Source organism: Phoca vitulina, unplaced genomic scaffold (assembly GCF_004348235.1).
Source record: "Phoca vitulina isolate PV1807 unplaced genomic scaffold, GSC_HSeal_1.0 scaffold11, whole genome shotgun sequence".
In the NCBI taxonomy this organism is placed as follows: domain Eukaryota; kingdom Metazoa; phylum Chordata; class Mammalia; order Carnivora; family Phocidae; genus Phoca; species Phoca vitulina.
The window spans coordinates 28,075,636-28,089,080 of record NW_022589714.1 but is presented as its reverse complement, the minus strand read 5'-3'; the positions used below and the strand labels follow the sequence as shown (position 1 = coordinate 28,089,080).

Below are 13,445 nucleotides of genomic sequence, written 5' to 3'. Positions count from 1 at the left end.
AGATACAACTTTTTTCTCATCTCTAATAGATAAATGATGAAACTGGAAGAGACCTTTAAAAGAAGTTCAATTAAAACAGTCTCTGGGAAGAACCAAATCAAGGATGTGGCCATAAACACTATTCTTAAAACCTCTGAATCAATGAAGGTGGGTCCAATAAATCCTTTCAAGATGGATAGAATGGCTCAAGGGAAACAACAACAACAACTAAGAATGCAATGGATGTCTGATAAATTTAAGTCACCTATCATTAATTATTAGTAGTTAATAAATTAATGTAGAGAGGGTCATGACTAAAGCAAGGACTATGGATGCGCTATTGGCTGGAATCAAAAGTCAAAGATACAAAATCACAAATATCCATCTGCTGTTGAGAGAGCTGTACTACCAAAGAAGCCATAAACCTGGACTAAAAGAGACTATGTTTGAAACTTCACCCAACATCATCACTATTTTTAATGTTTTTCTAGCCAGTTTTGAGTAGCCAATGAATTCAGACAAAATATAGAAATAAGAAGTTAAAAACTAGAAGGAAGAAAACAACTAATCTTTATATATGATCATACATCTAATATACCAATATACACCTAATACCCTAAATCACTGAATATGCAGTTAATTCCTGCTTAAAAAATATACAAAAATGTTTTCATATATAAATAATAACCAATAAGAAAATATATTAAAGAACATTTTCTATTTGTAATAGAAACAAAGGAGATAAAAATTCCAAGATATAAACTTAGGTAATGTTGAAGACCAATATGAAAAAAGCTTCAATGTTATTTCACTGAGTTTCAAGTTTGAAATAAAAAGGTAAATAAATCATAAACTTAAATGGGAAAACTCAGTATTGAAATTATGTCAATGATTCTATAATTAATCCATAAAAGGAATCCTAATTAAAATATGAATAAGAATTTCTAAAAACTTGAAGAAAAGATACTGAGCTTTATCTGGAAAAATAAGCACGTAAGAATAGCCAGGAAAATTTTGATTATAAAGAATAATGAGGAAGTACTAGGCCTGCCAACATTAAATCATATTATGAAGTGACAACAATTAAGAACAATTTGGTGTTGGAGAGGATGTAGACCGATAAATGGAACAGAATGGAAAGCCAAAAACATAGAGCCATATGAAAATGGAAATTTAGCAATAACGAGGAGCTTTCAAATAAATGGAGAAAAAGTGATATTCCATAAATATTGTTGTGGCAACTGGCTATGCATTTAGGAAGAGAGAGGGAAAAATACGAATGCTCATCTAACTTTACTCCAAATACCAAAGTATAAAGATTCAAATATAAAATAACAAAAGTCTAAAAGTAATGAGTTATCATCTTCAAAATGTTGGAATGTGGAATCCTTTTATATAAACACAAGCATAAGGAAAAAAAGAAAAAATCTACACATACATAAAAATTTTAATTTTATGTATGGCTGAAATTTCAAAGACCAAATCAAAACACATAAAAACCAGGAAAAAATATTTTCATACTATCTATGAGATGTCTATAAAACTCAATTTTTAAAAAGATCAACAGCCCAATACAAAGCAAAAAAAAAAGAAGGATATGACTAAAAAGGAAATGACAGAGAATTAACAAAATGCCCCAAAATCACATAACAAGGTACTTTACCTTACTAATAAAGAAATGCAAACCAAACCAATACCATTTTTAACTTGTACTGGTGAAAATTAGAAACTTGGAATGAAACTCAGTGCTGATAAGAGTGTGAAGAAAGTTATTTTCACATACTTTTGGGGGGAGTACAAACTTACTGAACTTAAATAGGCAGTTTGTATCAAAGTTTAATTATGCATTTAACCCTTTGATCCTGTAATCAATTCCAGTTCCAGGAAATTTTCCTATGGATATACTCAGAAAAATTTACTAATACATATACAAACACACACACACACACACACACACACACACACAGCAACGTCTTAAGAACCACAGCATCCCTAAATCAGAGATTTTAAATTGGTTAGGGACAGCCCATGTAGTATATAGCTGTGATTAACCTGCTTACAGTTTCTTTCATGAAGCCTTTTTGAATTTTCCACTTTCCTGTAACTCTTAGAGAATTGTATTCAACTCTCTTCCTTGGCACTTAACAACTGACTATCTTGACACTTACTGTATACATGTTATGTGCTTTATTAGATCCCAACCTCTTGGAGGAAAAATCCATTCTGGTTCATTCCAGTTTTTCTTTAGTAGATATGACCACCATTTATCAATATCCAGATTCTCTCTACTTCCAAGCATATGGGGGAATCATACTTTGCTGACTCTTGAACTTGGTGTGGTTTACAAAATTTGCTCTGGCTAATTAAAGATGAATAGTAGTAGTTTAAGAGCCACTGTCTGATTCTCCAAATACCTGCTCCTATAAGTAGTTATAATCTAGATGGTGAAACTTCTATCAGCCTAAGTCTCCATGTGAGGGAAAGGGGGACCCCTCACTACTGCTAATAAATGTGTAATCTGATGAGCAATAAGCCTTTCTTTATTTTGAGTCATAGGCATTTGGAATTTACTTGTTACTGCAGCATATGCTACTCTATCCTCAGCTGGTGCCTTGCTTTTGATTAATAATAATTTGCTGAATATGCAAAATATTTTCATTTTCTAAAATACAATAAACACTTTTGAGTCTTCCAAAATATTCCAACAAAACAATTATTTTTGAGGAGTCACGCTCCTGGTTCCATCTGACCTTAAAAGAGATTAGAATCAAAGAGAATCCAAGATTTAGCTTTCCTGACTGAAGAATATGCCTTTGATGAGTTTATCCATCCCATAATTTGGTCTAGAATCATAGTCTCTAAAGTAAGGTCAAGTTGGAGCACCTGGGTGGCTCAGTTGGTTAAGCAACAGACTCTTGATTTTGGCTCAGGTCATGATCTCAGGGTCCTGAGATCAAGCCCCACATTGGGCTCCCCACTCAGCAGGGACTCCGCTTGAGATTCTCTCCCACTCCCCTTACCCCTCCACTCAACTCATGCACGTACATGCTCTCTAAAATAAATAAATCTTAGAGGGCGCCTGGGTGGCTCAGTCGTTAAGCATCTGCCTTCGGCTCAGGTCATGATCCCAGGGTCCTGGGATCGAGCCCCACATCGGGCTCCCTGCTCTGCGGGGAGCCTGCTTCTCCCTCTCCCACTGCCCCCACTTTGTTCCCTCTCTCGCTGTGTCTCTCTCTGTCAAATAAATAAATAAAATCTTTTAAAAAAAAATAAATAAATAAAATAAAATAAAATAAATAAATCTTTAGAAAAATAAAAGGGTCAAGATTATTCATGTGCATAGTAAAAGAATATGAAAACTGTTATTTAAAAAATCTCATTCTTTAAAAATTTCTCAGTGTATGCATGTTTTAAATGTATATAACGTTTTGTTCAGTAGCATAGGCATATAATTCATACATAAATATGGAACTACATGCCTTTTACTACATGCCTTTACTACATACATGTAGTAAAAAGTCTTTTACTACAAAGATTCTACAATTTAAATTCACCTAACACATCTTGGTGGTTCTTTCTCCTCTCACATAGAAACAAATGTTAAGTCTTTTGAGACTCAGGCAATGATTTATTGGGAATTGTTTAAATCTACTAAAATGTTCCCCATCTTTAACACAATCATGGGCAATCCCCTTGGGTTTGGGGATCATCGCTGAACTAGTCAGGCCTAGAAAAAAAGGTAGAATCCTGAGCTTCCACAACAGGGTCACTCCCATAGCTTCTTAGTGACCATAGACACCCAAAATGAGGATGAGAAATAGGAGTTTAGAACCAACAAAATATGAAGCACTCTATAAAAATTCAATGAAAGTTTTAAGTTTCCCAGTGATGCCAGTAGAGAAAAAGAAAACAGGACAGAAAATGGCATAGCAGCCAACAAATGAGGCGGGACATGGAATTAATGATTCTTTTCAATAAACTGAGATACTGAATCCATTACAGAGCCTTAAAAGAAAAGAAGTTGAAAGATCAGAAAATGATCAAGACATTATAAACGTATTCACGGAAGTAATCAACACCTGAGCACACACAGGTTAGCACCCCATGTACAGAAGGGACACTTAACAAAACCTGACTTCAGCGACTATTTAGGGAAGGCACAATTAGTGCTGCTTTGGAAGAAAAGCCTCTGAGAAAAGGATATAGGAAAGAAGGAAAATGTGGTACCACCCCTTCCATAAAAAGTAGAAAAAGCTCTGAAAATTCCTGCTTTTAACAACAATTCCACAGTTTCTTCAGATTCAGATGAAGCAAAATATTGCATCAGAAAACAGAATGTATATATACGTGTGTATGTATTTAATATTTTTATTAACTATAACATTGGTTAAATCAATATATTAATATTTTTAAAGATGTATTTTTTCTATTTATTCGAGAGAGAGAGAGAGCATGTGCGTGCACATGTGCGAGCCAGCGTATGTGGAGGGAGAGACAGAGCGAAAGGATCCCAAGCAGACTCTGCTGAGGGGAAGCCAAGCCAACAAGGGGCTAGAGGCGGGGCTCTATCTCACGACCCTGAGATCATGACCTGAGCCGAAACCAAGAGCCTGACGCTTAACCAACTGAGCCACCCAGGCACCCCTCAGTATAGTTATAGGCTTATCACCAATATGTATACTTATATAAGTAACACATAAATTTATATTCATGTAAGTTTATATTTAATAATGTAATACACAGACTCTGTTAAGGATGAAAAAGAAGGGCACAGGACTGAGCCCTGGAACAATCTGACATTTAGAGAATGGATAGAGAAGATAAAGTAAATGGTGAATTCAAAGCCCAGCCAATAACCTGTAACTTCATTAAGCCTCCCTTTCTCGTCCCCCTCCAACCCCAGCCACACACACACACACCAGTGTTTGGGCCTTTGGGCTGTGGTGTTATGAGGAAGCTACACAGGTAGATTACCCTCCCTTTTTGAGAAAGAAAATAAACGTGGTCACTTTACTAAGCCAATTCTAGCTATTTCTCCCTCCCATATCATTCTTGGCTTTAATTTTTTGTAATTTTTTTTTTGTCCTCAGACATTACAGAAGTAAAACTACTAACATCCTAAGTTTTAGCATATTCCCTAATAACCCTTTTAGCTTGGTCCCTTATTACTGTTCTCTCAACATGTATACTGGAGTTCCCTAATTATAACTGACTATATAAATCACTGTAATACCACTTAATCTTTTGACTTTAGAAGTGCAATAATGAAAGTAAATATTTAAGTGAAGAAGCCTCATTCATCACATCATACTCTTGTATGAATGTTAAGGACAATGGGAAACTGAGGTCTTGAAGTGACAATTTAAATGTTAATTGATCTAATGAGGAAATTAAACAAAATGTATAATTTGCTCCATAATGAGACCTTGGATATAATTAGCATATTTTATTTCTTAACCCCAGAAAAACCAAGTGATGAATTTGTACAAAGTCTAAAAAAAAATAAATTGTTACTACCTCCCATGTGTTCGGAATTGAGTTTGCTATAAAAAAAGTTTCATAATCAACTCAAAAACCCATATATACGTGCCAGTTAATCAACTCAGCCTAATGTAAGTTTTAACAAAATATATTTCTCCCAATGATTTAAATATATGGGTTTCCTCAAAGTTGAAGAAGTGTTTTGAAGTACTTTTTCTTGAATTCCAAATAGCTTTAAAGCATATTATAAAATGAGTTACCAACTGAAGACCATTTGGTGAAGAAGTGCTCCTTTTTAATTTTGTAAATTCTGGAGGGAAAAAGAAAAAAACCCTGCAAAATCTATACACATTCTATGGTCTGATAGGTAGGAACAAATGTTGAAGTCAGCAAGAAAGTGCATGTAGTTTTAATTATCTTAAGTGGAAACTCCTACAATGGGAGTTTTCAGAAGAAATCCACAAAATGGAAATGATTCTGGGAAAAGATCCTAATGGAGGACAGCGTTGTATGGAACAATCTCTGAGAAGCCACTGTGTGATGCCTGGGAAAATGTCCTGTGCTGCCCCAAGTCAAAGTCACCTCAGGGGTCTATTTTTCAACCTTCCCATTTCTGAAAATTAAGGAACTATATTCTAGAGGAAGAATCGAGGAAACGTCTGTAACTTATTCAATTATTGCAACTCTAGGTAAGGAACACTCTAAAGCCTCACGGAATGTGAGGAGGAAATGTAGATGGCACAGCACGTGGTGGTTTCGGGCTCAAAGTGATTGTGTCAGGTCAGACTTTGTGCCCCAACAACAAATTTCAGAAAACAAGCAACTCTCAGTGTAACTATTACTGGACTGAAAACAGAGAACTTCACATAAACATACATCTTATTTTATTCAACAAAATGTATGACTTCGTAAAATTCATGCACTTCTATTGTGAAGAGAGTACAATGACCCCAAACAACAGTGCAGTTAAAGCTGTGACTAATCAAATTGTTGTTATTCCTTTATTTTCAAATAGACACTTTACTCCAATTCTTTTTAAGAGGAATAAAAACCCTCCTTTTTATATCTGGTCTCTAAAACCCAAGTAAAAGGGAAACATAGATAAATTTATTCATTCATCCATTGATAGATACATTCATTCATATATGCATACTTTTAATAAATCCCTGTCATCCTCAAATCAGGCTAATTGTCAGAATGTTAAAGAAACAGCAGTGATCCGGGGTGCCTGGGTGGCTCCATTGGTTAAGCGTCTGCTTTTGGCTCAGGTCATGATCCCAGGGTCCTGGGATCGAGTCCCGCATCGCGCTCCCTGCTCAGTGGGGAGCCTGCTCCTCCCTCTCCCTCTCCCCCCTGCTCATGCTCTCCTCTCTCTCTCTCTCCAGTAAAATCTTTGAAAGAAAGGGAAGAAAGGAAAGAAAGGAAAGAGCAGTGATCCTGTAGACTAGAATGTAGGTGAGGTGTCTGGCACATGGTCTCCTCAGAACAGATAACCTCATGCTCCCAGTGAACTCCCCAGTTCACCTGGCAGAGGTCAGGCAATCTCTCTCAACAACCCCACAGCATGAAAATATAAGACGTCTGCCGTTCCTGCAGGTGCGGCATGCTCCCTATCACCTCTCATTTATCACCTCCCTATCCCCATCATTTAAAATAGGCAGATTTCTCCACGGCTAAAAAGACTCATAAAGGTCACGCAGTAGGCAAGAGGAGTTTATGCTATTCTTCAGGAATTATATCGACGGCAGCAGTTGCTTTATGTCCTTTAATTCTTCCCACATTATAAAGCTGCCCTGACCTAGTCATCTTTTCTGCTTCTTTTCTGATCACTAAATTTCCAATTCAGTGGCTGCTTCAACCCATGTTGTGCCCATGACATATGGCAGCCCACCCCATGCTACATCCCAACTGCAGCCATCGTACGTGAACAAAACAGAACCACCACCATTTAAGAAAGACCCTGTACCAGGAACCATACTAAATATTTTTCACACATTATCTCATTTAATCTTCACAAGAAACCTGTGAAGGAATCACCGTTGTGTCAATGAAAAATATAAGACTCAAAGACATTAAGTAACATGCCCAAGATCAAATAGCTTGAAAGTGACAGATGCATCATTAGATCTGCCAGAGATCCATCCATCCAGAGATGGTACTTTACTAGCTACAATTTTCTGCAACCAACATGGGCAACCATAAAAGCATAAAATGGATACAGGTTAGGATCAGAATTTCTCAGATGTGAACACTGTGCACACTACTTTAAAAAGGTAATATTTTGCAAGGATTGTAGTTAGAAAATTAGTACAGGTTTTTATCAGGACCAAACACCAGAATGCCTTCACAGACCTTAGAAATACAATTGTGCTTTAAGCTAACAAATCAATATGGGATCTGAGCAAACACAAATGGGCATCTTGGACATGGACCAGCTACCAGGGCCAGTAGGCCTCGACCGATCCGGATCCATGGGGAGGTACCGACATATTGAACATACTTAAAGAACATGTACTTCAAAAGGAAGCTTGCCAAATCTCAGAGCTGTAAAAAAGGAGAGTCAGCAGTACAAATGTACCCACTGAAGCCCTAAGGAGGAAGTCCAGTAAGACTAAGCCAATAGACCATCTGCCAGATTGGCATCTATTGCGGAGGACATGACTCCATCCACATAGTTCTCGCCCCTCTAAGAAGGTAACCCCCTCAGAGCTTAACCACAGGGAGAGAAAAATGGCATCATAGCAATGTCAATTATCTGTTCCATGTCACGGCGGTCATCCAGTGACAACCAATTTCATCTAGTGATAAAAGCCCTTCTGTGGGCTTTCTTAGCCAGTGACCACTGACCAATTTCCAAGCCCACAAATCTTGGGATTCCCCAAGGTGAACACTACTGAATGGGAGTCACCATAGGTAACATCCTTGGTGTTCTTGAATGAACCAAAGCAACTGGACACATTTTTGTTTGCATGCATTTACCTTTTCACCATCTCTCCCTGGTTCTCCTTTGTAACCTGGTAGTCCTCGGACTCCCTAAACCAAGCACAGAATAAATTCTGTTAATTATGTTTTTTGGTTCACTGGAAATGTTTAATTCTTCAATGTGTACCTATGAATCACATACTTGTATTCCTGGGGATCCTGGGACACCTGGTGATCCTGCAATTCCCTGATATCCCTAAAGAAAAGTAAACACAAAATAATTAGTATTTCAACATATTCAAAAAGAGCAGTCCCCCATTTCAGGATTCACTCTTTTCTTGAGTGTCTTACACTTAAGACTTCACTGGGTGACTGTTTAAGAAACAAAAATAACAAAGTTTCAAATGCTGAATGTGGAATTAATATCCTTCAGTCTTTAGGGAAAAGGTCTTAAATATCTCTAGATTAATAAAAATATCCAGATATGTTTCAATGACATGGAAGGCTCTGGGATGCAAATACAGAGCCAATGTTCAAAGCTCCTAAAAAAAATGTTTTGCACATATTCAACATAGAAACATATTCAACATATTCAAGAGAAAAACATGTCAGATTAGAGGATTACACTAATACATTTTTAAACTACCTAATTAATGGTCATTTGAGTTAATCTCTGGAATAAATTAGAACTTGATAAATGTTATTCTTCAGGGTCAGTCTGTAACAGCCTTTTGGATTGCTCATTTTAGAAAGCTGCTGCTGTTAACCCCATGAGCATGGCTGTGACATGTCTCCCCCACCTCCCAAGGCTGAGCTGTCTGCTGAGGCGAGGGTCCCTTTCAACTCCACTGCTTCTTACATGTCCCCCCAGACCATGGACCTTTGGTCCTACAGCACAACTTCTTCAGACAAGGCAAACTATTCATTCTTCATTCAGCATATGGCAATTAAACTCCCAAACAAACTTGCAGGCCCAGAACATTTGTCTAGGTTTCTCTGGGTCAATGTCAAGTTGACTTGGTCCACCTGGCACCTGCAAATACATTTCTCTCTTCTTATTTAGATTCCATCTCTCTCAGATCTTACTGTTTGGATGTGGCTTTCTGTTGTCAGCCGTATTAAAACAGATCTCATTAGTGTTTCCAATTACATCTTCATTGTTAAATCCAAAAGCTTCATTTCCATGTGGCTATTTATGGCTGGTTTTTGTATTCACCCACTCACTTGTCAGCACATTTCTAGCTGTCATTTTAGAGACAGCATGACTCTCTGCTTTCCCACTCCCATTTTTAAATATTCCTTTTACTATTCTTTACTAGGTCTAATAATACCAATAACAATAATAATGGCTGTCTCAACAACAGCACTCCTAAATTATTGTTTTTCTCCTTTTACACGCACTGGTATTTCTTATTCTGTAAAATGTTCCCAGTTACTCTCCAAATGATAGACTATATAATTTCTAGCACCAACCATGCATGATCCTTTCCTTCATACCCCATTCAGTTCTTCACAGAGTGTATCACTACACTTTCTCTAGGATTTCTCACACAAATTCTTCTCCTGAGTCCGTGCCCAAACCTTTAACATTTTATTTCGTCAGTGAATGAGTCTCAAAATGAACCTCTCCATACTCCATACAAAACAATCTGCAGTATTCAAACCCAACACATGTCTCTGGGCAGCCACTGTCTCTGTGTCCTGGGATTATGTGCCCCTTGATATAAGAAACTTGGTCCAATTCATTTCTGTATTTCCAGTACTGAACAGAGCATTCGGCAATTTTTTGTTAACCACACTTCGGACGAATTTATCTTCAAGTCATCCACACTGCACTAAGTGTAAAAAATCTCTTTCCCCAAGGAACCAGGTTATGTTCGTGCTGCTACCAGGAGCAAACTGAAGCTTTTAGTAATGCCCTGTGCTTCCTGTTCTCAAGATCAGTCGGAAGAAAGAGGAAAGTCAATCTACACGGTTTGCTGAGGCTTTTTTCTCTACCACTCCAGTTACCACTGAATCTCTTTCCTTCAACCACTTTGCAATCAGATAGGTCTGGAATTAAATTTCAAATCTGTCACTGCTAGCATATGCCCAAACGGAGTGAGATTACTTATAACTTCCACCATTTAGGGTGCCTCCAAGTCCTTCAAAACCCTGTATGCACTCTCTGGATAGTCCGACATGATACACAATAGGCTGTTGTAATTGGGAGAAACAATAATAGCAATAATTTATACAGTATTTGTCATGTTCCAGTCTAAGTACCTCACATATATTAATTCACTTAACCCTCATAACCACCCTTTAATGTAGGGTCTACATTATCCCTATTTTCAGATGAGGAAACCAAGACAGAAGATTAAGTAACGTGCCCAAAGATACATAGCTAGTAAGTTGAAAGAGCCAGTGGGAATACCCTCTATCAGAAAATGCTTCATGGTAGATCAGATCTTATGATTCTAGAATAATTAACAGGATTTTTTTAAAGCCCATTTTGCGAGGCTACTTTTAAATTATTTAGAATATGGAGTGCCCGAAGAAAAGGAATGTTCATATAATTCCTCAAAAGAAAGTTACCATGGAGATTGGCTATTTACCAAAATGACTGGTCATCTGCAAAGTTCACTGTAATGAATTGTTCTTTTTCACAATTTTTCAAAAGTTAAGCTAAATGTCATATCTGCTTTATTACTTTTTTCACAAAACGAATCTTTTGTAGAAAATCAAAAGCTGTTCTCTGCCTCGAAGAAGTTAATATGATCCATTTGTTAGAGAGGACACATCGCATTTCAATGGATTAAAGCAACGTGGAGATGCCCCAAACTGTGTTCCCAGCCCACCTCTGACTCATAATGTGACCTCAGGCAGAGTGATCAAATCCCCAAATCCTGGGAGGCAATTCAAGAAAGTGGAAAGACAATGAATTTTAAAATTAGAAGAACTTGGGCTGAATTTTTGCTCCTCCCTTTACTTTCTATGGAATTCTGGCTAAGTGACTTTGCCTAGCTAAGCCTCAGTTTCTTACCAAAAACCAGGATAACAGTGCCCACTTCAACTTCTGAAAAAAAAAAAAAAACAAATGGAGTCACAGGTGAAAATGCCTGGCAAATGCTAGGAACTCAGATGTAAATTTCTTTTTTTCTTCTTCTTCAGATTCAATGACTTTTGTACAAAATCATGAGAACACTTCTGCAAAATGTTATTCTGTAGGCTTAATGGGCACCATTAGTACACGAGGAATGGCAGATCCAGTTGTCATCATTTTGATTTAACCCTTTTTCAACATTCATATAGATCTGATGGTGAACATGCGAACAAGGCTTCAGTGTGTTTTACAAAGGCCAGGTTTGTTTCATCTTTGGAAGAACTGCAATACAGAAACAATAAATGCTTCCCACAATATGAGAACCAGGTCGATATGTTTTTTTTTTTTTTTAACTTACAATGAGATGCATTCTTGAAAACTTAGTTGTATAAAGAAATTCTAAGATTATTTTAGAAGCTAGAGGAAGCATGATTAGCAAGAAAAATCAACCCACACCCAAGCTGGGGAATCCCAGGGAAAATCACCAGAAGAAATTGGATGGAATTCAGAAAAATAAATTTTGGACTAAAAATCAGGAAAATAAAGGTTAATAGAGAGGGATATTACAACACAGAACAATTTCCAAGAGGTGCAAAAACTAAACACTGGTTGACTCATAGCAGGGTACACTTAAACAAGAAAAAATGCCCTGAAACAGGAAAAATGATAAGCTTTCCATAGAGCTTAAGGAGTTTTTATTTTTCTTAATACACAAGCTTCTATGTTTTCCAGTGGGAGTACCATTTTCACATGATCTTTGATCAATACTGTCTGACATTAATTTTGCCATTTTTCAGTTATTAGCAGATCTAAATATCCACCCTGCCCCCATGTGCAAGACTTCTGACAGTAAAGTCTTTTCCATGTTCACAGAAAGTCTCTTTGTAAATGAGTCATTTTTAGGAAAAAAATATTCTCACTGCCAAATTGTAGGGTTGGAGAATACAGAATCAATTTAATTTTCCTCCATGATTCATAGTTACAATGCTCCAGGAAAGATGTATAGCACTGAAATGGAAATTAAGGAAATAAAAATCATCCAATATGCAAGGCTCACAATCTCTTCTGAGCCCAATTCTAATCAGACCATAAATTATCCTGCCAATCTCAATATACAGATCTTCTTAAGTAATCAATTTCCTTTAAGTATTTTAAACTCTAAAAATGAGAATAAAATCCAGAGAAATCATTTTGGATGTCACTCTTCTTTTTGAAATATAAAAATGTGATTCAAAGTTTATTCTATTACATAATTTTCTTCTGTTTTCCAAAATTCCCACAGATACCCTTCAATACACAGCCAGGGTAACTAAGTAACCAAAATCAAGTGTATATTTTTAATGTCCACTGTGGATTCTTCTTGCCATCGGTACTCTTTATAGTTCCACACAACTAAATTCCAAAAATATTCATAAATCTCGGTCTTTTCATGTACAGCTAATATAGAAACTCATTTGTTTGCCACCTAACCCAACTGTTAGTCAAGTAGTATATATGCCTAAACTGTCTGCTCAAATTACTTGACTAATAGATCCCAGTAATATACATAAAATTACACCTGAGCTAAGTTCTAAGAAAGATGCTATGGGAGGTAAAGAGTAGACAGGGAAGCTTTCTGAAGTGATAAGTTCAAAGCAACACTAAAGGAAGCACAGTGCAGAGGAACAATTCCTTGAAGAATTTAATACACAAATAATAATACTATGTACTATCTACATACACATCATTATTGTATATACTATCCATACTATATAAAAAATAAGTAGTCTATTTAGAGGCCCATGAGGAAAACATGGAGAGATCCATACATGAGATTTACACATGGGGAGTGCTGGAGAAAAATTAGTCGACAAAGCTTTGTCTAGGAAAGCTTTACAGAAAAGTTTTAAATCACATTTTGTTATAGAAAAGATAAATTGCCCAAGTGCAAGAGAATTCATTTGAGGCACATGGTCCATATTTTAGTCTACCAGTGAGC

General features: G+C 36.7%; 1 protein-coding gene across 1 annotated transcript in view; it reads right to left on the bottom strand.

Annotated features, from left to right (window-relative positions):
- Positions 1-13,445, bottom strand: part of COL21A1 (collagen type XXI alpha 1 chain) — a 180,973-nt gene that overhangs the window by 75,281 nt on the left and 92,247 nt on the right. The window contains exons 11-12 of the mRNA XM_032409621.1: positions 8,585-8,638; positions 8,440-8,493 (exon numbers count right to left, since the gene is read on the bottom strand). Of these exons, the coding sequence (XP_032265512.1) occupies positions 8,440-8,493; positions 8,585-8,638 (108 nt within the window). The remainder of the gene's footprint in view (positions 1-8,439; positions 8,494-8,584; positions 8,639-13,445) is intronic.